This window comes from Ascaphus truei, chromosome 2, assembly GCF_040206685.1.
Source record: "Ascaphus truei isolate aAscTru1 chromosome 2, aAscTru1.hap1, whole genome shotgun sequence".
In the NCBI taxonomy this organism is placed as follows: Eukaryota; Metazoa; Chordata; class Amphibia; order Anura; family Ascaphidae; genus Ascaphus; species Ascaphus truei.
Window position 1 is genome coordinate 120,513,573 of NC_134484.1, and position 26,677 is coordinate 120,540,249.

The 26,677-nt window shown below is 43.1% G+C and overlaps 1 protein-coding gene across 1 annotated transcript in view; it reads right to left on the bottom strand.

Annotated features, from left to right (window-relative positions):
• LOC142485628 (chloride channel protein C-like) overlaps positions 1-26,677 on the bottom strand; it is a 169,613-nt gene that overhangs the window by 105,541 nt on the left and 37,395 nt on the right. Inside the window, exons 3-4 of the mRNA XM_075584477.1 lie at positions 25,459-25,602; positions 10,456-10,585 (exon numbers count right to left, since the gene is read on the bottom strand). Coding sequence (XP_075440592.1) covers positions 10,456-10,585; positions 25,459-25,602 — 274 coding nt within the window. The remainder of the gene's footprint in view (positions 1-10,455; positions 10,586-25,458; positions 25,603-26,677) is intronic.

Sequence of the window (26,677 nt, forward strand, 5' to 3'; positions counted from 1 at the left end):
TTCCTAAAAAAATCTTATCATATTGTTATTGTATTTTTTTTTAGAAATATTGATCAAGCAGGTAGTGCGGTTACACATTGCATACTTTAAACCAGAGATGTTCAAACCTTTTGCATGCATTAGCAAAGTTTGAGAATGTCACCCTTTTCAGTGTTGTGAAAAAGTTTGCTTTGATCCAAAAATGTGCAACAAGTTTACTTGACGCTGAAACTCAATGGGTACTGCATTTTCGATTCATTTCACTTGCGTTCTATTGAGAAATATGTTAATATTGCTAAATATCAAATGAATCGATTCTTGTCAAAACCAAAACTAAAGCTAAAACACAATACATTGTTAGAGCCAAAACTAAAAGACAAGTGAAAGTGCCCAAAATACAACTAGGGCAGATTAGCTGGGTCAGAGACTCTCATCTGCCGTCAAATTCTCTGTTTCTATAATCTACCCAATAAAATGTGAAATACAAAATGCTTACAAAAATAGCAATAAGTAATATATGTAGCGGTCATGATAGAGAGGGTTTGGCCCGGGATTAAAGGGGTTACACCCCATTTGGCCCCCCTCTACTCTCACCTGGGAAGCAAGGGGTTAACTGGACTGAGGTCCAGTAATGTGTTTTTTTACCTTGCTTCATTATCCAAATGTATATTCCCCTGTAAAAATGTACTGTTTCTGTTCCAGTGTCTGCACTACACAAACACTGGGATCCATCCGGGAGGGCAAGGGTTAATAGTTGAATAGTGCTTATAGCCCTTTGTTTAAGTTACCCTCAAAGATGCCTGCCTTCTAAAGAATGCAAATGGTCAGGAGAGCGACCAAATGTTTAGGAAGCAGACCCCTGATCAAAGGCTCAGCCACTCTACCTGTTTGCATGAAGCTGGAGTGGTTTGTGAGTGTTATAACTCACACTTACAAACCATAGTATCCTGCCAGACACCCTATTTGGTAGACTGGCCGACGCCCCTGATTTAGGAGTGGGGCTACAGAAATGAGTGACCTTATTAAATATAAGAATATTATGAGATGTCCTCGGCTGAACGTGCTAAAAATTACATATGTGTAACCAGGGGACCGAGCCGCAAATAACGATTACAGACATATGATGTCTAGCAGGTCCTAAGAGACAGATATTAATATCTCTCTTAATTTTAGTATTACACGGTAATATTTAGTCTCATTGGGAGCGTCATGCGTGACGGAATGTATTAATATGTCTTGCGTGCCAGTAAGCAGTAAGTACTACTGAACTGAAGTTCTGAAGTTATTTAAAGTGTATATGGGATTTTGGATCTGCTCTGAAAATGCAGACCCCATCTGCTATGCTAATAGGGCAGGAAGAGCATCCTGAAAGAATTAGCATAGCCCAGTGATCAAAAGGTAACTGCCCTAATTGTTTATACTGGGGGCAGGAACAAAGGAACTCAGTGTTTTTAAGTGTGATACTTCACACTTACAAGGGATAGCCAAAATCTGCTTCAAAGAGATTTTTCTAGCCAAGTCGGCGCCTAGGGTTAAGAGATGGGTTTGAAATGGTATTTAACCCAGTATCAGCCCTTACTCATTGTCCTTCATGTCTTGATGATTATGAAGATTGCTGTATGAACTGCCAGTCCAGATATGACTGTTTCATCATTCCATCTGAAGTAAGTGCTATATTTTGCCTGTTATTTGTATAATCTGTTGTGTTCACCTTTTTCAAGGAATAAATTATATTTTATCATATCTAAGCCTCGTCCAGTTCAACCCAGTTATATATTTGGTGTATTATTATAGCCTGTCACAAAGCTGTCGTCACAGTAGCCATGTATAAAATTGGTGTACAGATCTCTCTCATACTGAGCAGTAACTCCTGTTAAAAGGGCAGGGTTGCCAGTAGTCATCATGGAGGTTTGTCCTCAACCCCTGTGATGTGTAAGATAGTAGCAAAGGAAGTGACAGCATGCTCTGTGTCCACTGTTAGTGACACAGAGGTGGGTCTTTTCTGGAGCTTATATATTGCACAGAACTGCCAAAAGTTTGTAGATCTACAGGAGAGTTCAAGTGTCTGCAGCAGTCCAAGTCTGTCTGTCAGAGAGAGAGTCAAGTGCAAGTGCAATCTGATTACACACTGTGTCCAGGGACCTGGCACAGCTGGTGGTCTCCCTTAGGGGAGAGATGGGAAGACAACTTGATTAAAGAGTCAGGAGGAACTTTCCAGATGGTGTGCAAGTACAAGATGTGCGGCTAAGTGTCGGCCGCTGTGATGGGCAGTCTGCCACACGACATGCTAATAAAGTTGCCCATGAAAAGACCCTTCTTGCCTGTGAGTGGAGTTACTCAGGGAGAAGGTGCACCCAGGAGTTCCCTTCCAGTACTCCTCCCTGCTATCGTGGGGATCTGGATGGGATGGAGGAGCTGTACCAAATGTGAGTAGGACTCAGCACACTACCTCAGACGCCTGTCATGGTTAAATCCCCACTACCAACGAGCGGGAGACTCAGGAGTACTGTGAGCCAGCTGGTGTATCACACTATACTGACATGTAACTGGGGGCAGATTCAGACCATAGGGGCCCATATGAGATTGGGTAGGGGTCGAACCGTTACATATATAATATGGCAATACATAATATGACATGGCAAAATTAAATGAAAACTATAAAAAATAGAAAACAAAATCAAGCCATGTCAGAGGAACGGGCCATGAAGGAGCAGTAGAAGTAGCATGAGGATTTGAAGGTCGGGGAATGAGACTTGTTAGGGATTGTTGACGCTCTTAGAAACAACACCTGAGTCAGAGCAAAGGCAGCCCCCTAAGAAAATCTCCTCACTATGCTTCACCTTCGCTACTCCTTGCTACAAAGGCAGCGTGGACAGTGTTATCATGATGAAACACACAGACACAACTTGAAAGACCTGGGTATCATCACAATCTCTCCCCCCCCCTCCTCCCCCCCAACACCTGATTCTCTGCTGTGGAAGTCTGTTTGCTGTTCAACTGTTTTCACTTTACCTCAGACACTTTTAGAAAAATACCCGAGTTGCTGCAAAGGCGACAGCCAAAGGGTGTCAGCCATTTGCTGCCATTCGCTGATGTAACAGCTGCTCTGTTATTGGTCTTTGGTAAAATATTTTACAAGTATATTAAAGCATTTCCATCTTCACACATTACCTGCTCTCACAGCTCTAATTCCCGCTCTAATCCCACTTAATTCTTCCACCAATTCCTTCAATTAACAAGCAGATATCTGAAACACACCGACCTGCTCATCACCCTGCACCTTATGTTTCCACTTAGCCTTATAGATTGTAAGCTCATTGGGGCAGGACCCTCCTTACCTAATGTAACAATGTATGTTAATGTTTGAAATTTTATTATTTTCGTCCTCCAACCCTATTGTACTGCGCTACGGAATATGTTGGCGCGTTATAAATAAATGATAATGATAGTAATAATAGTGTAACATGCTACGCCATCATTCATTAAAAACATAAATAGACAGTAGACACTGTAGTACCTTATGATCCTTAACAGAAAGTATCATTACATGCATCAATAACAGAATAGGAACATTACACACGCTACAATTAGCTCTGTGCAGGTGTATGTCAGTATCTGTTGCTTAGGACACTCAATCCTGGGTATAAAGGTGTCTGTGAAACTAGTGCCAGCACCCCGTTTGAGCTCTTATTTACTGTACTAGTGTGACAAGCCTGTACTTCGCAAATGCTGTGGTACCCTTTAATTGTCTCCTGTTAAGGATCCCCTCTGATGGTGTGCGCACCTCCTGATGCTATTCTTGGGTTGCTCTGCTGTGCCTCCTATTTGGGGATTGATCTACATGCTATCCAGCCATCGTCCGCTCACACAGGTGGAACGTTGACTGATTCTGGATCACAATCGACCAGTCCTGAAATCTCTCAGGGTACAACAGCTCACTAAGACAGACCTGTTCTCCTCCAGGGCCCCCATCGCTATCTCCTCTCGTGTCCTTTTCTTTCCCAGCATCCTTTGGTGCCCCAACCTTTGATCCTTTGCCCTGATTGGCTATAATGTCATGTGTCATTCTCCAGGCCACAGGGGCACCTGGGAGTTGTAGTCCTGATCCAGCTGCCTCTTTTAGTCATTGTCTTTTAACACCAACACATGCAGGAGAGGAAGCAGTAGGTGGGCAGCATAAACAGCTGCAATACATCAAGGGTTTACACTTTCCATGGTAACATATATGATAATATAAGCATAATATAATACAATATTGCTATCTAGACACCTGATTTCTGTCAAGACACAAGCAAACACAGAGACAGGTGATGATCTATAAAAGCAGTCCCGACATGGTGAGTCATTTGTACACCACAGGTACCACATTCCCAAGGATCATCTGGATCACACATTATAAGGGCCACCCTCTTTGGTACATTTGCCACAAGAACTTCGGTGGATACCCCAGTAGCATCATATGTTAACCTCAGGGGTGGCCTTGTCTCTCTTTTAGGGTGGGGACTAGTTCTATTGGCACTCTTCCCCATTCTTCATTCCCTTCTCTTCCTCCCGGGGAGGACATCTTACAAGCTGGCTGATTGGCAGTAGATCATTGCTATGGAGGGTTGTGAATAACTCAGTTCCTTTTTCTGGTTTCACCCTTCACTTTTTCCAGTATTACCAGTATTTTCCAGATCTGACATCCATCGATTTGCTATTTTATGTTTTTCAGGTATGCCTAAATTCCTAATGACGACCCTGTCATCCACTCATCCACTCATCCCCAGCCCTGTGCTCGTTGGTTATAATGCCCTTTGTTTCCTTAGCTTGTGGGTGTCAGCAGTGTTAATAGCCAGTTTATAAGCCTTGTGCAATTGTCCCTATTTGTACATACTGTACTGCATGTACTTAGTAGGGGATGTACCATCAGCAGCAACAACAAAGCAAGGGTCCACTGGCAACCTTGCCTCACTCACATCAAACATCAGATAGTATGGGGAATATCCTGTAGTTTCACTATTGGTACAGGTGTACGCATTGACTAAGTGATGTACACTGTACATGTTAGGTCCCCTTTCCTTTCTTCCTGCTATCCAAAGTTCCTATTATGTTAAGCAGGGTTCTGTTGAACTTTTCAGGCTGAGGATCTTCTTGTGGGTGATATCGAGGTGTCTTCCTCAATTTTCTAATACCACATAAATGTACCATAATAACTCTTTAATAAGATGACTCTCAAAGTCTTGGACCTGGTCAGAAAGAATCCTGGCAGGTAGTCCGTAGTGCAGAAAAGTACTTTTCCCATAGCACTTTGGCAACTATAGTGGCATGCTGGTCCTTTGTTGGGAAGGCTTGAGTGTGGGGCAGGAAATCGGGTGCACACACATCCAGGTATATATTGAAAAGACAAACAAAAAATACAATAGTGCAACAGAGTATATAAATGAGGAATTCTTTCCTAGCCTGTATACTGATGTAATCCTACTCACATTTATATGAGCAGTTGGAGCCTTGTAGTTGTTAGAGTAACCAACTCAGATAGCAGATCCCAGGAGGAGATATTCCAGATATGGAAGAGAGAACACAAAAAATAGTGTAGGTTGCTTTATAAACAGAAAATATTCACAATTAGTAGCACTTACAAACATAGGTAGGTTTTGGGCATTGAGACCACCCTGGGTCATAAAGGGGGCGAAAGTCCAACAATCCATGTTCAATAGGAGAAACCACATGGCGGCCGTCCACTGCTGCTCCCTGGGTCCAAGGACTCAATCCAGAATGGGCAATCACTCACAGGACCAATGTCCAACACACCACCTACGTCCGCTCCTAACACTACCAGATAAAATACTAATATACCTCTATTAGGATTAAAATTCTCATTTACCTCTATTAGGAGGGAGAAAGACCAACATTGGATTTATATCCAGTAAAATGAAAAGGAACTGTGAGTGATTGCCCATTCTGGATTGAGTCCTTGGACCCAGGGAGCAGCAGTTGACGGCCGCCAGGTGGTTTCTCCTATTGAACAAGGATTGTTGGACTTTCGCCCACTTTATGACCCAGGGTGGTCCCAATGCCCAAAACCTACCTATGTTTGTAAGTGCTACTAATTTTGAATACTTTCTGTTTATAAAGCAACCTACACTATTTTTTGTGTTCTCTCTTCCATATCTGGGATATCTCCTCCTGGCATCTGCTATCTGAGTTGGGTACTCTAATAATTACAAGGCTCCAACTGCTCATATAAAATGTGAGTAGGATTACCTCAGTATACTGGATAGGAAAGAATTCTTCCTTTATATACTCTGTTGCACTATTGTGTTTTTTGTCTTTTCAATATATACCTGGATGTGAGTGTGCACCCGATTACCTGCCCCACTGTCTCTATGGATTAGGATTTAATCCATCTCAGGAGCTGGATAGAATTTATACCTCCTGCTGTTTTTTCGTATTTATCTCTAACAGCATTTGCGCTAGATCTTTGTTCACAGAAGGCTTGAGTGTACCTAGCGAAATGGTCTGTGAGAACGAAGATATTGCTAGTGTTCTTACTCTGATTCCAGTGACAGGAAGTTCATGAACACGAAGTCCAGGGGTCCTCTGCTGGTTATATTCATGATAGCGGTGGCCCCCTTATTGAGTGTCTTCCTTGGCACACAGCAGCTACAATTCTTGAAATACTCTTCAACGCCCCTTGCCATATGGGGCCTGTAGAAGCGATCTCGAATCAGTCCCAGAGTTTTATCATCCCCCAAGTAACCATGGTTATCATGAAGGGAGCTCAGTACTACTTGGTGGTATTTGATTGGGAGCACCAACTGTTTGGTGGCTAAATGCAAAGACTTATTGCTAATTCTAAACAACACCCCTCTCTTCATCACCAGACCAGGCTATTGTCTTACTAGCAGGTGAACATCAGGATGAACGGGTTTCTTTTGATTCAGGGCTTTCCACACTTCCCCTATGCCTGGATCAGTCTGCTGTTCTTCCCACAAATTCTGTCGATTTTAATCGGGGCAGTCCAGTCATGATGAATTCCACTGAATAAGTGTTGGCAGCGGGTATAGCGGTGTGAGGTATTCCCAAGCTATCTGATACCCGGTTTATATTTGCCAACGTGACATATCTCTGTGCCTCAATTTGTTTACACAGAGTCTGTACTCCTGTGGCCGTAATTTCCTCGCACTGATTATCAGCTTCCCGGGTATCCCGGTGGATTCGGAACAATGCATCAGCGTTGATATTCTGTTTTTTCAAGTCTATATTTCAGACTGAAGAAAATAACGGAGCACTATCCCCAGCAAAAAAGATCCAGAGGGGGCTCACTCATAAAATAAGAAGACTTTATTGGATCATACAAGGGACCCCTTCAGAGGCAGCAAAAACACACAACTTGTTTTGTGAATGTTGCGCTTCATCATGGTGTAGAGAAATGCAGTAAAATCTGCATTTTTCAATTCTGGTGCGCGCATGACGTCAGATGCTATGACCCATCCCCTTCACGCTCCTCCGCAAGCTACAATGAGCAAGGGTTCCTATTGGTGGAGCTGATATTCAAAGGAGAAAAACTTTAATGGGGTTTGTTACTAATACAATAAGGATCAAGTCAGTGAAGTCTCCTGACGTCATGCACACCTACGTGGGATATTAATTCAAAGACAAAAACTTTAATAAACACACAAAAACAAATTAACCCCAAAACGCCAGAACTGCCGTAATAAAAATATAAAAAGATATCATATTAAATAAAAACAGAAACAAAATGAACCTCATAATGGTGCTTATGGCATGGTAGGAAGGACGAGAAAAGGGAAAAGGAAGGTGTGAAGGAAAAGGAAGGGAAGAACTCCAAGGATTGATCAAGACTTCCACATAAGTGAGTTATTTATTTTTTTTCAATATCCTGCATTTTGGAATTGTGCTTAATGGGGGAGATTATTCTATGTGCCAGCACTGGCTATATGTGGTACACCAACAGGATATACTAGGCACTATTCTCCCCGTGCCATATTATGGACATATATAAGCAATCATTAGGAGGTACTCCATTTTATCATGATTGACGACTTACATACTGGATAGATGTTTTTTTGAGTATCAGATCCATGCTCTTACTACAGACAAGACCCCGACTATTCTAATGCTTGCCTTAAACTAGCCCGGTTATATTCTGGGTTATATTCTGGGTATGTGCTGGGTGTGACCTGGCTTGTTTAAGGCACGTTTAAGGCATTTCTGCATTGACTAATGACCCATAGGATTAACACAGCAGGGGTCAACTGTTAATCTGATGGGTCATTAATCAATGCAGAAATGCTGGGTCTAGTTTAAGGCAAGTTTACGGCATGTATCCAGCATGTACCTGGATGTACCTGGGTCTTTTGGCGATTGCCACTGGTTTGTGTTAGAATAGTCGCAGTCTCTGCTCTATATTTCAGATTTAAATTGTATGTGGCCAATACAAATAGCCACCTGTGTCCAGTGGTATCCAGTTTAGCGGAAGAGAGAATATACATGAGTGGATTATTGTCAGTATGTTACACATGCCACTTATGGGTGGAGAACACCTTAGGCCTCTGGACCATCTTCTCCCTCAATTGCTTTTTCCATTGTCCCAAAGTTAAACATATCTGGAGACAGCTTTCCCAGATCCGTTTCTTTCTGCCGGGCATGAACAGTTATGTCAGCACTGTACAGGTTGGCCATTATGGTGCCTCTTTTCACTAAGGGCAGTTTCGTTCCTTACTTCGACCATTGCCCTTTCTATTTTCCTTGTCTTTACTGACAGTACTCAGCTCTTCGCCAATAGTCATCCTGGGTGTCCTCCATGAGGTGGACTATCTATTATAACTGTGGGACCCTCCAGTTCACCAAGGATAGTTGCTTTCCCTTCTATTTTCTGTATACTTTTGGGTGGCACTCATATTGGACGAAGCTCCATCCATCTGACCTCCCTTATTGGTTCTTCTGATGGGTTACTTGTTTTTTGTTCCCCCGGCTAGTACAGTATGCCTTTAAGCACAAAGGGTGATTGGTCAGTGGCCTACTATAGTTGTCTCCCCTGACCGTCCCACACCATTTTGTCAGTCTGCAGGAAATATTTGCATTTATTACAATTATGGCACCTGTTTTTTCACTCTCGCAGGCTTCTTGGCCTATTAATGCCACAACATTAAGAGGCCTGCAACACATTCTGCTGCATTTCCTGCTCAAATCTCTATCCAAATAAAAGATGTGCTTTAGCTGAGAAAGCATCAATACTCACTGACATATTACTGAGACAGAATCAGTTAAGGATGATGACATAGATGAGACTACTGATTTCAAAAGTGGTCTTTGTTAAATCTCCAACATGTCCAACCAGCCAATCCTCATACTTACGTGCTTCCTCCAATACAGAGATACTTCAAAAGAGTGATGTGGAAGAAGGTTGAATAATGACCTCCTCCTAGCTTAACAACCTCAACCTGATCCCTCACAGGCTGTATCAGCAGTAGCAGCAGGCTACTGGGCCAAGCACACAGCAGATACGGCCACAGTACTACTACTACTGCTGCTACTGGCACCAGCGACCCAAGCAACAGGTACATCTTCTGCTGTTGAGTCAAGAGTTAAAAGTTCGATTAAACATTAAAAAAAATTGAAAAAAAGATGTGGGGCTGATATTTCACAAATGGAAAAAAAGCAAAATAGCAAATTTAGAACAATTTGGGCCGTTTTGCTGGAGCGTTTTGATGCCAAAAGTTTGTCGGAACTTTTTCCTAGTTTTACAAAATCTTTGTAGAGATCAAGTTCACACATCCCTACTTTTAATCCACACTGTCACACAGCAACATAGAATAGTATTTTCAAAAGTAGTGTTTTAACAAGCAAAGACTTTTTATTAAGGATTTCTCCGTATTCTGATCATATGTAACTTATTAATGTAATTGCATTATAAATTGACTTAAAAAGACATCAGAGAACAGCGTATAACAATTTTACAAGGTTTATCCTGCTAAGCCCTTTTTCTGGGTACAATTACCCACAATTATACAAACACTGGGTAAATAACTTGATCATCTGCTTTAACCATCTGCTAGTTATTAACTACATTTTCAATTGAATTGTTATTTGTAATAACATTACAACAAGAGAGTTAATTGCAATATTAAAATAACGTACCCTGCTCACGAAAGGAATTTTTGTAAATAGCCTGAAAATCAGCATGTTTCCCTTTCATAGTTGCAGTTATACTGTAGTGTGGTTATGCCTACATATTACATATTATCATTCATATCATTTCAGCACATTAGGAATATTCGGAACTATGCTTGGGTGTCTCCCGGCTGCAAAACTGAAGAAAAGATTAATCAAGGTAAGAATCCTATTGAAAGCAATGCAGATTATTTTATTGTTTTTATCTTGTGTTTTTTTGGGGGGGGGGTTGTCAATGTATTGCTGCTTAAATAATTTAATACATAAATCAATAAGCAATTTATCAGAGTCACTTACCTGGATATATTTTTCTACAAGCTCCCATTTCATTTCGAATAGATAATCGATTATCTGATGCATTAGAAATCCCAATATCCCCACCACCACTCCGATAAACCCCATCATCACCCAGCGATCCCAGTCTGATCTGAGGAGGAAAGAGGAACAGAAGAATCACTATTGCTATTACTTTACTTTCTAGCACCAAGCAGGGGCATTACTCCCATTGTGTTCAATGCAAGTTTTTGGCAGATGGCATCAGTCAGTCGCTAACCCTGTGAATTAAATGTGAGCCCAAGTACTTTAGAGTTTTTAGACAGAAAGAGAATGAGGGAAATGACCCCAAGTCACTGGGGGGTCATTTATCAAAGCCCCCCTGCGATAAAACTGGGTCAAAACAAGTGTAAAAATACTGCGCCACATATATCACAGAAAAAAAATATGTAGCAGGGTACTGCCCCTTACCTCCATAGGGAGCCGGTTCTGTGGCTCGGGAGGATCGGAGGAAGTAGCAGCGGTCATCTTGGGGTTGGCGCCGTCTGTAAAATGGAACTATGTGTAGGTGCAGTGGCCATCTTGCGGAAGGGGAGGTCCTGGAGACCAGGATTTCCTCTGCGGGACTGGAGGAAGCAAGTCAGTCCTGACGGAGCCGTAGGAGGAGGTAGTGTCCAGGGAGCAGTCACCTTCCTGGACTAGGCCAGACTTTACCCCCTAGGCCCCAGGCAGTCCCCTCACTGTAGATATGTGTGTGAGGATCGCAAACAACATAGGGATTACCCTGTAGCAAGATACATCAGCGGAGTAGGAATCAGATTGTGCACGATTGTGCAGATTACTCCGGACGTGAGGTGTGAGGGGCTTGGTGTTGGAAACCCCACGACGTGGGCCTCGACACCATCATACTAACAGCACCCCCTGGTTAATAACAGCACCCCCTGTACCAGAAAGGTACCAAGTGCACCAAAGATACAAGTTGGAGGGTAGCGCTGCCCTCACATATACATTTGGGACAAGGGAGGTTCTATGGACACTGGGTTCTAGGTGCCAAGGGCTCCCTAAGGTTTGTGGGGGAACAAGCACCCATATTGTATTGAGTTATTGTATTTCACTGTGTTGTATATTGTTATCGGTTGGACATTTCTGGGAGACCAAATAAAGCGTATGTTATACCCGGTTGTGAGTGTGATTCATTGGGAGGTATACAGTATAGGTATACCGGTTCTCATGAGGACCTATCCCGCCAACGCTGGGATCCTCATGAGTGGAGGTGCTGCACCTATTAACCCCAGGCTCCCAGAAGCGCAGGCTTAGGCCCTTTGTAAGCCAATCAGGTAGCACCGTAGTACATATCGCCTGCAGTTTTTCTCAGCAGTAGAGAAAGGGTGTTACATTTGGAGGTTCTGCTGAGATTCAGACCTGGGGTGCCCTAAACCAAATTAAACTAAAGAAATATCATGTTTGTACCATAAAGAAAGTAGGCCCACCAGTGGGCCGTGGAGTTCCAGGTACCTCCCGGCACGTGGTGGCCGTCGGCCCTGTCCTAGCCAATATCCCTTCACACAATGTGTGCTTAACCCTGAGTGGGTTGCCAGGGTTAGCCACAGCTCAGTCCCTAGGCCTAAAGTGGGACCTCACCTCTACCTAGAGAATGATCCCAGTTAACGCCCTTTGTGATTTAAGCGAGGATGGTGGGCCTCAAGCCCTACTCCTGCCTGGAGACCTACCCACTGGGTGTCCTAATATCTACCCCGCACTGATAGTCAAAATGGAGGACCCTAGCCCTGGGCCTGACCCCAACCTGGACATAGGAGCTGACCTTCCCCTTCCCCAAGGAGCCCCTGCAAAAGTGAGGCTAGCATAACGTCCCGGCAAAGAAGATGATCTGGCCGCAGCGGCTCTAGCTCTGAGCGAGAACTTGCGTTCGAAGAGGCACTGCAGCTACTGGCTGACAAACTTGCACAGTCATCACAAGCCCACCACTACCGCAAGCTAAAAGCTTTCTCTGGAGTGTGGCCTACGCCGTTGGGAGAAGAAGAATTTGAGGAGTGGAGAGACCATGCGGTACAAGTGCTGCAAGAATGGTCCTGTTCTGAGGCAGTCAAGAGACAGCGGATCATGGAATACCTGCGGCCCCCGGCTGCCAATATAGTTCGATTGTACCATGAGCGTCATGTGGAGGCCTATGCCCAAGCCCTGATCCTGACCTTAACTAAAGCTTACGGCACCAAGCTTAAAGGCGATTGCCTTAATGGCCCAGGCCCATGTCATCAAAAAGATGAGGTGGAAGATTTATCGGCGTTCCTTCGATTGGCACTATGGACCCTGATCTCCAAGAAGGTCATCCGAGTGTCCTACCTAGACAACTTCCAAACCAAACAATTTCTGCGGGGAGCGTTGCCTACACACCAATCGCCACTAGGATCAGCTGTACCATTTCTATGGTAAATCCTCCTAACTTTGAAGACCTATTGGATCGAGTACAAGATCAAGAGGTTATCACCCTGGTTACAGGCCTGTACCAGAAAGGTACTAAGTGCACCAACGATACAAGGGGGAGGGTAGTGCTGCCCTCACATATACATTTGGGACAAGGGCGGTTCTATGGACACCGGTTTTTGGTGCCAAGGGCACCCTAAGTGGTGTGGGGCAACAAGCACCCATATTGTATTGAGTTATTGTATTTCACTGTGTTGTATATTGTTATCGGTTGGGCATTTCTGGGGAACCCATTAAAGCATATATTATACCCGGTTGTGAGTGTGATTCATTGGGAGGCATACAGTATAGGTATACCGGTTCTCATGAGGAACTATCCCATCAAGACTGGGATCCTCACGGGTGGAGGCGCTGCACCTATTCACCCCAGACTCCCCAGGAGTGGAGGCTTAGGCCACCTGTAAGCCAATCAGGTAGCACCATAGTGCATAACGCCTGCAGTTTCCCTGAGCAGTAAGGAAGGGGTGTTACACATATAATTTGTATCAATTGGAATGTTTGTTCTTGCATGTCATTACCCAGAATCCCTGGCTGCAGTGGAAGCATTGTTTATTTTATTTATTTTATTTATAAAATATTTTACCAGGAAGTAATACATTGAGAGTTACCTCTCGTTTTCAAGCATGTCCTGGGCACAGAGTAAAACAAAATAATACATGGTTACAAATACAGTTACATAAATGAACAAGGTATACATTATATACATTGTATGATAAGAGATGATGGGGAAAGGCAGGGTTGCAGACCTGTGACGTCCCAGATGGAAAACTGACTAATTTCTCAAGGGAAAAAATTCCCATGGTTGTTTCTTGATTGATAAATCAAGTACAGTGTTTTGCACCCTTCACATATTCCCCACACTGACTTAGCCCATATATATATATATATATCAGCCAATATGTAGCCGCCCCACTAAACACTTCCATGATTAGCTATTGGTTCTTTTAGAATTCACTTTAGTCAGGATATAGTAGAGGCGCTACTTCCACTTTTTGCTTGTTTTGAGATATATATTGTGACAAACGCCCCTCTTTTGTAGTGCTGACGTCTGTCTGGGTTCTTCCCGACACAGTCTTCTAGGGTTAATTATACAACAAACAGGATCATGCAAAGTATTATGCTGCTTAACTCAGGCTTCTGCCTGCTTTATTTTCATCCAAGTAAGGTACTGCAGCTTTAACATGTGTAGGTTAGAGGTACTCAGATACTTTCATTCAGCAGTTCACACATTTCAGTGTTACAATATTTCCCACACTGTTATTTCAAGAAATAAAACCAAAATCATATAAGCAAATCCTATCCCTTTCAGGGATCTAACTACACATCAGAATCAGTCTCTCTAACAGCTGCTGGCCAACTAAACTGGTTCCCCAGCTTAAAACAATGCTCTCTCATTTAGGGACACAAGATACAGCACAGTCTTTTAGCAACAGCAGTAACCATTTGTTTTGTCTTATCTGTTCGTGGTGTCCAGGCAAATCCTCTGGTACTGTCATACGTGGAGAGGCCGTCAACCTCGATACTGGATGCAGGAGAGTAGCGACACCCCCAGCCCCCAGGCTCCAAGGAGAGAGAGTGAAATGCAAAACCTCTCTGCTCTAAATACCTGTGCATGTGATTAGAAGAGCAGGTGAGGGAGAACTAGAGCCATTGTAATCTGTGGTCTGGATTTTCCATCCAGCTGCCTGAGGTAATGGGAAGCTGTGGAACGGATCATTTGTAACTATTCCTGCACTTTCTGCTCTAAAATGGGGCAGAAAGCTGCCTAACATCTTTGGACTATGTCACATATCCCCCTCCCCAGCTCACACCTACTGGGGTGAGCGGCCATGGACCTCACTGGGGTGAGCGTCCTACCTGAAATACTTGAGCTAACTCCTCAGTACAACATTAAGTATTCACATGACACGAATATGAACTTCATTATATAATTTACCAACTGAAAGGGCCATCAACCCTGTATATTAATTTGTAGTTTAGCTACATTTTCAACACAGAGAACCAATATAACACTGTACCCTTGACAAAATGCTTATTCTAGAGGCCTAATATACCTTAACTACAATAGCTTATTTGCATAGTTAAGTGTCCGTGACATAGTCCACACGTGTAATAACAAAAAAAATATCGGTCAATTCACCAAACACATTTTTTTTTTTTTTTTCTTTGACTTCCAGTCCATTACATTTCCTGACTTTATTTCATAGGCCGCTGCAAACTGCAAATGACTGGACTGTTTCTTTAGCTTCTGACGGAACTCTGGGCCGGATAGTCTTTGTCTTTATATTGTGGCCCAGAGTGGCGAGATTCGGAAAAATTCAAGGCCAGCGTTGATCTTCGTCGCTTTTGATTTGCGACCTTTGAACCTTTAAGGTACTTCTTACTGCCATGTATTTTCTGATGACCATCACTCTCAGAGATTTGGGATTTTTCCTTTGGGGCAATTATATGGTACTTAGAAGATGAAGCACTGACTACCTGGAGCACCTTCACCTTGATGGGGCTCTCACTAACTCCGGCTGTACCCTGTGGCATTTTACCTTTGCAGCCGGCAGGCATGTAGTCTTGGACCTCTCTTTCCTGAGGTCTACATTTATTCAGGCGGAAGTACCGCTGGATAACCAGTGACGCATTTCTCAGGGTTTGATAGCGAATCCTGTTCTGTGTCATCCTAGTCAGAGACTGGATTTTTATAGTTGCTCCTTTCATAATGAGGAACCTGTTTCGTACCATGCGGGCATGGTAGAATGATTGAAGAACACAGGCTGCTTTATTCCGGTGATTGAACACACGAATTTTCATCCCTCTGTAGGCAGCCTGTAGGATGATAGTTGCGGCGCGTTTACGCTGATAATTTTCTCTTTCCCTTCTTCCTTGGATAAGAGCTTTGCAGTGCTTCTGAATTATTCTAATGCTTTTCTCCTTTTTCAAAATGTTAAGTTCCTCCACGAGAGAATTCTGTTTTGTGCATACATCTCGCAATTCTGTTCTCAGAGCGTCCATTTCTTCCTGGTGCTGGCTCTGAGTGTGCATCAGTGCTTCCTGCACTTCTAATTTTTCCTGAGTCAACTGTTTCTTTATTTTTTCTGCTTGGTCAGTCAAATCTGAATTTTCCAATTTCAGAGTCTCATTTTCTTGCTTTACAGTCTCTAACTCACTTAGGGCAATCTCATGGGTTTGCTTCAACATTCCCAGCTCTGTGTTCAGACCGTGGCCCTCCAGGCGCAAGTGTTGCACCTCTGTGCTGAGCGCATGAACCTCTTGTAGAGCCTTCCCGTATTTCTGTTTTAGGATAGCAATCAATTTGTCAGACTTAATCTGTTTTTCATCCATGGTGACAATTACGGTGTTGGCCTTTTCCAGACTAGTCGTCACCTCTTCCAGCTCACTCCGTAAGAGAGACTCTGTTTTCTTCAAAGCCTCGTGCTCTTGTAAAGCTGGAAGTATACACCTCTGTAACTCGGCGTTCGCTTCTCGCACCTTATTGTTAGATTCTTGCTCCTTCTTCCAACATTCTCGCTCCTTCACCAAATCCTGCCACAGGACTTCATAATTATGGCGGGCAGCTTGGAGTGCAGAAACCAAAGCCTCTTTATCCTGGTTCAAGGATTCAGCTTCCCTTTGCTCCTCCTTTTCCTTTGCCACTGTTCCCGTGACAATTCTGCCGATCACTCCGGTCTGCAGCACATCTCGGCGCCTTTCTGACGCATGTCCTGACAGCGCAGGTTCAAGTGGCTCGGTCACTTCCCCTGTGACTTGAGGGACAGTTTTCTTTTTCTTCTTCTTTCTTTTTGCTTTATTAGCTCCAGAGATATCAGTGGTACTGGGCACACGCTCACTGGTATCAGCTTCCACATCTTGCTTGCACACATAGGGCGTTGCTTGCTTTTGCAGCTGTTTGTCTTTGAAAATTTTGGGGCACACATCTTCCATGTGACCTACTTTATGACAGGCCCAGCATACTAAATTCATCTGTGGGTACGGCTCTCCTCCAGGGGCCACATACGAGTCGTCATCATCATCATCATCATCGTATGGCCTGAAGGGACACTGTTTTTCATGATTATGTACATTACAAAACAAACATTTCACGTCGGCCATTTTAGAAACCCGGCAGGAACAATTTGCTAGCTGCAATTTCACTCCCTTCAGCAACTTGCATACAGCACTTGCTAGCTGCAAATTCACTCACTTCAGCAAAATGCATTAGCTTTACAAACAGCACTTGCTAGATGCAATTTTTTTTTTTTTTTTTCTTCTTCAGCAAAACATTTTGGTTTTCTGTTTGGGTTCAGGGTGCTATTGCATCCACACTTCGCACATTCTCTGTGTATTATAGAAGCACAACTGATATACACATTGGGACAGACTTCACTCATAGCATCTGTACTTTAGTTCAGCTCGGCGGCCATTTTAAACCCCCGCATTTATTTGCAAACCCACAGACTTTTTAGTGTCGACCCGCATTCTCCACCATATGTGACAAACGCCTCTCTTTTGTAGTGCTGACGTCTGTCTGGGTTCTTCCCGACACAGTCTTCTAGGGTTAATTATACAACAAACAGGATCATGCAAAGTATTATGCTGCTTAACTCAGGCTTCTGCCTGCTTTATTTTCATCCAAGTAAGGTACTGCAGCTTTAACATGTGTAGGTTAGAGGTACTCAGATACTTTCATTCAGCAGTTCACACATTTCAGTGTTACAATATTTCCCACACTGTTATTTCAAGAAATAAAACCAAAATCATATAAGCAAATCCTATCCCTTTCAGGGATCTAACTACACATCAGAATCAGTCTCTCTAACAGCTGCTGGCCAACTAAACTGGTTCCCCAGCTTAAAACAATGCTCTCTCATTTAGGGACACAAGATACAGCACAGTCTTTTAGCAACAGCAGTAACCATTTGTTTTGTCTTATCTGTTCGTGGTGTCCAGGCAAATCCTCTGGTACTGTCATACGTGGAGAGGCCGTCAACCTCGATACTGGATGCAGGAGAGTAGCGACACCCCCAGCCCCCAGGCTCCAAGGAGAGAGAGTGAAATGCAAAACCTCTCTGCTCTAAATACCTGTGCATGTGATTAGAAGAGCAGGTGAGGGAGAACTAGAGCCATTGTAATCTGTGGTCTGGATTTTCCATCCAGCTGCCTGAGGTAATGGGAAGCTGTGGAACGGATCATTTGTAACTATTCCTGCACTTTCTGCTCTAAAATGGGGCAGAAAGCTGCCTAACATCTTTGGACTATGTCACAATATATATATATATATATATTATAATGATCCAAAAAATAAAACAAATTGTTGTTGATAAAATAAATAAATGTGTTACTTAAAACAAATCCAAATCATACTACAAAAACGTAACAACACATTTCAGATATCATTTTGGACACAAATGCCCCTATATTAATATACTCTGTGACCGTTTCCACCTTCTGGAGAAGATTTTAGTTCCATTCAGTTAAGTGGAGCTGATCTCTTCCCCAAAACATTGCATATTGAATAAGAGCCCAAAAGCCCATATTCAATATACTGTGAATCTGCTTCCCAGTACTGGGGAAGATATTAGCCCCATTTGAGTGAATGGATCGGAAGTCTTCTCCAGCGCACAGTAAAGATATCTACACACTACAGTACAGGAAATAAGGGCCAAGCAATAAATCTAAATGAATGAGGTTTATTTGCTTCCCACCATATTAAAACTCAAGGCCTTTATATGCTGTGAAACTGATATGTATTTATTTATAAAGATGTTTTACCAGGAAGTAATACATTGAGCGTTGCCTCTCGTTTTCAAGTATGTCCTGGGGACAGAGTTATGATAACAGTACATGGTTACATTAAATGATACCTTCTCAAGCACCAGGAAACTGCTACATATCACGTTGCATATGTAGCCAGGTCTCCCCAGCCTGTCAGTACCCCCCTCACCTAGCTGCCGATCGCGGGTGCCGCCGAGTTCAATGGCGGCCCCGTCGGCGTATCGCAGGGGTGAGGGCGGTCAGGCTCCTGCTCGGGGGTTGCCGGGGACGCGTGCGGCCGGTTGCCAAGGCCGCGATCGCGTCGCTGGGTTCCCGGCGCTCCCGGAGCAGGTCTGTGAGGCCGCCGCCATTACATAGCCAATCGCGCATGCGCAGTGATCGCGCAGGCGCGGGAGGAACCCCAGAGTCAGGGAGAGTCGCGCGAGGGCCAGAGCAGAGTAGGGAAAGGTTGAGGCGGCCCCCAAAGACTCGCGCATGCACAGGAAAGGCACGCACGCGGTCCCTATGTGCTTTTAGGCTCCATGGGACTACAACTCCCATGGGGCATAGCGAGACAGGCACCAGGTGCCTGATAGGAGCCAATAGGGCTGTAGGACTGCCCTGGACAGGAATGGATACATTTGGCGGGCTGGAGCTACGTGTCAGTCAGGAAGAAGCAGAGCAAGGAGGCAGACAAGGGAAGGAGGAAGGGCACGGGAGAGGGGGATCCCCTGTACTAGCCAGCACCCCTTGGCCCAAGATAGCTCTAGTTATCCCATATAGTGAGTGTTGCCAGGGATGCCCTAGAGTAAGGGACCCTGTCACTCAGGTTAGTCAGTTGTTAGTGGGAGTCAGGACTGGGCCTCGTTAGGGGAGTAGGCAGACGCTTAACCCCTTAGGTCCCAGATAGGCTCTCCCTCTCCAGTGTATGGTGTATGTAGGATTGGTTGCTGTGTGTTGTCGCTGCATGTGCTGGGCGCAGTGCGTGCAGCGTGTGTGGATGTCTGCAGGCTGACGGTGTTAGCTGTGTGTCTGCTGCAGGCTGTTAGTATCTGGGAGTTAGTAGCTAGGTGTTAGGAGTAGCTATATGTTAGGGAGGATTAGGGACTTGGGTAGCTAGGGGAGTGGGGCAGGTTATTACTCCGCAGGCCCTAGGAGATTTCCCAAAGCCACCCCAGGTTGCGGTTCATCAGGGACAGGCCCTAGGTTAGGGTTCCTGTCACGTTAGGGTTAGTTAGGGATAGACAGGGATAGCGGCGGCTGCTGTTCCCGTGATTCGGTTGCTGTTACCGTGAGACGGTTGTGTTCCCGTGAAGCGGTGGGACCCTCGTTGGGGTTCCTGGAGAAGTACCTGGAAAGGATCAGACGGATGCATCGCACGTCTGACCCTTTGAGAAGAGTGTTGCAGGCCCAGAATCGGAGTGCTCGGAAGGTATTTCCACATAAGTGCACCAACAGGCCTAACAGATAATTTAGTGACTGCGCAGTCACCCACGACCTCCGTAGGAGTACAGGACATTGGGTGTGGGGGATTACAGGACACTGGGTGGGAACACCAGACATTGGGCCTGAGGTGATAAGGTTAACAGGTTATGATGTTATGTAAATGTGATGATATTCTCCATGCATGTTAGTAAAGTCATATAGTTAATATACATGCTGTCTACGTGATTATTATTGTGATTGTCCTGCGAGGAACCACTCCCCCTCTGGTGGGAGCCATCGCAGGTGGAGGCGCTCTACCGAGAAGATGTTGTAAGTGATCACCCCTAGTATAATTACCCCAGGTTCCCCGTGGCGGAAGCTCAGCCCTCCTGTGAGCCAACAGGTAATGCACCACACCTGAGTAACCTTGTATGTTCCCCGCACTCACACTGTATATGCGATTGGGTGGGGTGGAATACCCGTTACACATAGAAAAATCTTTTTTTTTTTAGAGTGGCCACATTCACTGGCGTTTTGGTTCTGAGTCTAAAAAAAAAATGTCTGTGTTTTGGTTTTGCCGGAAATTAACTGGGATTGTCAATTGCTTTTTTTTAAAATTATGGAAAAACAGTTTGCAAGTATTTTTGTTAGTGCAGTCAAATGTTTGCCCAGTTTATAAAAAAAAAATAAAAAAAACAGCATAAACTAATCTGAGCATGAGCATCTATCTGGGGTTTTGGCTTGAATTTAACTCAGGTTTCAAAAGTATGTTCCGAGGTTCGACTCGAGCTTGCAAAAGAACTTCAACGTTTGCAAAGTTTTGAACCCACGAACCTGCCCTTCCAAACCATTTGTATAGCTTATAAAGGATAAATAATGCTAAAAAGAATTCTCCGTTCACAAGTGCAGCCATAAATTCTACTAGCAGAATATCACCATGTTTACAATGGACCACACACGTTTCACCTTAGAGCGATGAAGGAAAGCCAACAGGAAATGAAAATACTTAGAGGAAATCAACTGCAGCCTTTAAATACAATTTAGCTCAGAAAGCAAGGAATAAATGCAGCCACCTACTCTAATATTGTTCATTTACACAAGTTCCATGCCTATTTAGGGGAATATGTAATAAGAAATAATAATAAAGGTACAGGCAACTGTAATTTTACATCAGTTTCCAATTGCCTGAGATGAAATTAGCAGAGTACCAAAGGCCAAATTGGACCAAATCTATTTTCTGATTTTTTTAATAATCAGACAAGCGATTAGAACTACCTGGAAGATTTCTCAATAAAGTAGGCTATTGGAAATAATAACAACCATATTTGTTATTATATATAGCATAGACAGTGTATACTGCACATAGAATTCTGCAGCAACTACTGTATGTATCCCTGCCCTGAATAGCTTACAATCAAATTTTGATGGTTAGACCAGAACATGTTGGGTTTTCTAATAGGTGGGAAGCAGGCGATCTCCAGAGCTGAACCCCATTAATTTCAGCTCCGGGACCCCCTGCTTCCCAAGATAATTAACTCTATAGTGGGTGCCGGTAGCAGTTCCGCAGGTTTAAATATCCCAGTCATGCGAGCCAATAGAAGCCGCAAGGGATGATATCACAGCTTCCTATTGGTTCGCGTGACACAGGAGCGTTACATCTACCATTTTGTTACACCACATACTGTAGCCCAGCTGGAGATGCTACTGGCACCCCCTATGGAGGTATGTATCTCAGAAAACAGAGGGTCCCCGGAGCTGAAATGACCCCCTGCCTCAATCCTATAATACTAAAAAAACATGGCGATAAGATGACTTGCCCATGGACACAAAGGGGCCTATTCACAAAGCTGTGATAAGTGGTTTAATGGTCGATAAATGCCCTTATAGCGAGATACTGCCTATTCACAAAGCAGTGATAACACTGCAGTATCGCACTATAATGGCTTTTAAACGACCATTAACAGCCAGAGCCAAAAAAGTCACCCGACAGGCCAAAGAAAGCAAAAATCACTTTTTTTGCTAGTAATAGCTATTCACAAAGTTAGAATAAGCTGATCGACCTTTAAAATCTCTCAATATTAAATAGCCAAACCCCTGAAAAATATATGGTGTCCTGGGAGGAGGAGTTAAATACCAATTTGGACCTTGATGTTTGGAAGGATGTCTGGGAAGCTGCCTCCAAAAATTCTTCTTGTGTGGTGATTAAGGAGAATATTTACAAGCTAATATATAGATGGTACATGACTCCCACCAGGTTGAACTCTTTTCTCCCGGGTGTCTCTCTTTTATGTTGGCGTGGTTGTGGCGAAAGGGGGAATATACTGCACATATTCTGGTCGTGTCCAAAAATTCAGCAAACATGGAGGGAATTGTTTGCTTTAATACACAGGGTTTTGGGCATCACTGTTCCCCAGGACCCAATATATATAGTATTGGGAAAGCCAATGGTCAATTGTAACAAAAAAGAAATTAAAGTTATCTCCCAAATCCTAAATGCTACTAGATGCACCATCGCCAAAAACTGGAAGCAATCGATTCCCCCATCCTTAAACCAAATCAATAATAACATCTGGCATATAGTCTACATGGAAAAACTCACTGCCTACCTAACTGGTTCCACTTCACAATTCTCAGAGACATGGGCTCCATGGTTTAGACATGCAGGTATATCCCCATATTTAGACTAGATTATTCTGAACAGAGTGATTTATGATTTATAATTTATGTTGTACTTAACCTGTTATTTAATATGTTACATGATTTCAACTGCTGTCCCCCTTCTCCCTTCCCATACCCCCCCCCCCCCTAATCTGTAATCAGACTCTGTGAAATATTATACCGTTGTACTGTTCCTCTCCCTCTTTTTTTTGGACCCCTCCCACTTTTGAAAAATGATTAATAAAAAAATCTAAGTAATAAAAAAAAAAAATCTCTCAATATTTTAGCACCAGCAAAAGGCTGGTGCTAAAAATATTGAAAGATGCATAAAAGCATTTTTATTCCCTGCACAGGATTGATACCGGAGGCCGTCGGGGGTCTCCGGGTAGTCCCTGCAAGTGTCCAGGGGTCCTCAGGGGTGTTTCCGCAGGTGTCTGAGGGCCTAACCCCGGGGATAATACCCCCACCCTCCACCCCCGCTACCCATTAGCGGCTAGCCTCCAAGTAATTTTTAATACTAGTGTATGGGGGCAGGGGGTCTCCTGATCTCAACCGCTTTGATTTCTGCCTCAGGGACCCTCTGCTTCCAGAGTTACAGGCCCTGGTATGGAGCATGGGTTGCCGATATCGCCGCCAATTTTAAATCCTCCACATCACATGGCCTGAAATCAATGCAGTTCAGGTGAGGAGACACCCTGCTCTCACACACTATTAGTAAAAATTAAATTAAGGCAGCATCATTACCTTAGCGGATAGCCGCTAAAGTAACACATTTTTTGTTGGTTAATTTGGGTTTTGATACTAGTGTGCGGGAGCAGGGGGTCTTCTGAGGTGAACATCATAGATTTCAGCCTCGGGGAAACCCTAATTCCCGAGATACAGGCCCTGTTATGGGGTGCCGGCATCCCAGTGCAGGATTTAAATCCCATGGTCACATGACGCGGGAGATTTTAAAGCATAGGGGATAACGGCACCCCATACTGGGGTCTGTATCTCGAGGAGTAGGGGCCCCCGAGGCTGAAATCAGTGCAGTTCATCTCAGGAGACCCCCTGCTGACGTACACTATTATCAAAATCAATATTTTAACTGCACGATCGCCTGTAAGAGCCGTGCATGGAGACGCAGCGTATCCATGCAGCTCTTCCAGGCTGTAATTTTTTCTATCAGTTGCCGCTTGCTAGAATTTATAACGTGATATCACTGATAAAAAATACTGGTCGGCCCGATTTATCGACCTTTAAAAAAATGGCACTCATTCTTAGTGAATACCATTTTTACCCTCGTGTTTTAGTGCGCGATATATCAATGCAAAGTCGGCGACCATGCACTGATTTATTCACTGCTTTGTGAACAGGCCCCAAAGAGAGCTGACACACGGATTCAAACTGGGTTAATCTGCTTCAACGGCAGTGTTCTTACCACTGAACTACTCCTTCACTGATTGCTGCTTATTGAGGATCAAAGCTGAGAAGATACAGTAACTGTTTTCAAAAACGTGGAAAAGTCCAAAGCCGTGTACGAGACACCACCATGAGAATTCTTCATAGATGAAAATATACTGTAGTTCACAAATATTTTGAAACCTCACAGGTCTCTTCTTCAAGTCAAATGTGCCTGTTCCACCTATGAAGATCTCTCATGTTCATTAAAAGGCATCACAACCTCCAAGCGATCTACACTTCTCCAGGACAATACGGCTTCTAGGTAAACCTTATGAAATGTTGGAGATCAATCCTGTTTGAGGAATTATCCCATATGAAACCAACATAGTATGAATAAAGTCTGTTTCCTTTGAACAGTTTGTGTGGGGGGAACAATTGTAGGTACTGTATAATATGAATGCAATGATTTTTACGCTACTCACTGATGAAAGATATAGACTGCTGTGTAAACATCTGTTAATATAAAATGGTTTTACAATGGGAAGTTGGGAACTAATGTCACATTATTATAACACTGAAGTATTGCTAGTGGGGCCAAACATTTAATATATATAAAAGGCACATGATGAAAGTTGTAAATAAAGTATTTTTGGGGAGGGAGTTGCATTAACAGACATTGAAGATGACATTTATGAGAGAGTATACAAGTTTAAATTTAGGATATTTAATATTATAAATCCTTATTATAAATCTTCATGATTATCTACAATACAGTCATCTTTATTATTTATCCATATGGGAGTGATATATATTGACATTTCTTTGGTACAATAATGGTGCAATTCTGCGGCAAAAAATACAGCAGATTTGTAAGAAAACTTCTATTGCTTTAATGGGCTTTTTTTGATACACCTAGTGCATTTTTTGCCGCTTAATTACATTTAATTGCACCAGAGGAATAACCCCCTATCAATTTTTGTAATGAATAAGCCTCTGCAATTCTGTTGCAGGTTCCTCAGATCAAAATGGCCTTCTCTTTAGTTATGTAATTTGTTTAAATCTTTTAATAGTTATTAAATCATTAAGATATCACTAATAATTCTTAGAATTTAATGGCAACACAATCAATTGCCCAATACTATATGTGTGGCAGAAGACAGCGCCTTAGATAACAATTAATATAAACAACTAAAAAATAATAACAAAACAGCTATTCTTTTAAATAGGAACAAAGAGAAAGTATGTGACATAAATACATTTTGATAAATATATACTTTATATAGAATAGTTGTTATTTATATGGGGAGTTGGAATTACCTGTGAGGCTTCTCCTGCAGCCATGTTTTATATGCTTCACTGTGAGAAGGCAAATAGTCCAGACTCTCATGAGCTCCCGGGAACTCCTTTTCCTTCGATGTGCCGTAATTCTTTCCATCCTCCACATCTTCTGCATTTCGCCTTCTATGAAATAGCAGAGATATCATTGTCCTAATCTGCTACACAGTTCAGATGTCAGTAGTGTGCTTTTAATAATAAACAGAAATAGCTAAGTATGCACCCAAGAGTCCTACTGACCAAGCTACATCTGAGTTTTAAAAAAAGGCCGTGCACATCAATGTCTTTGTCTTTAGTCACCTAATTCTTAAACGTACATCAACAAATTAAAAAAAAAACATGAATTAATTTGTACCAGTACATCAGGGATTGGCTAGCTGTGGTTTGGTTTGTTGTGGACATGTACAGATGAGGCATGCCACTCTAACCCTGTTTTAACTAGACCTGGGCTTTATGTTTTTCAATAGAAAATAGTTATTATTAAGGTAGGTGTTTTATAATAGCAATACTGGCCTACATTTTCCTTGGTACAGTATGAACTGGCGTTAATGCTCAATCCAGCTAACGTCTTCCCTGTTGACAATGTTATATTACCTACAAATATTTTCTACAAGCCATGACTCATGGAACTTTCATATCTACCTTTCACATGAATTATTGTACATAGATCCTGAAAGCGTTTGCCTTCATGATGGCAGGGGTAAGTAGAAAGTTTGATTTACTTTAATGAGCTATTATCCATATCTGGATAATAGTAAGTTTGTCCATCATTACTCTACTGTATGTGTTGGGGGTAGAGGGGGGTTGTGGGTAGTAGGGTTGTTGTGTTTATTTTTGTTTATTGGGTTTAGAGGGATTGGGTGAAGGAAGTAGTAGCCCCAAGGGTGGGTGTTTAGGTCTTCCGGAGGGTAGCGGGACTGGTTAACCCCATTCATTACCAAGCTGTTTTAATAACAATTTTAATTCAAGTGAAGGGAATCCTGACCTGGGCTGTCGTCACGTGGAAATAAATTCAAAAAGGGGGTCCCTGGACCTGAAATCTATGCAGAGGATCCAGGGCTTTGGGTCAAATTGAGGAGTCCATGTCATAGGCAAATGGATGGCCTTGGATTACATATAGGCCATTGGGCTTTGGATTATTTGTATGTTTTTGATGATTGGGCAAAACACAGCTCAGTATGTGTAGGGAGCATGGGTGGTA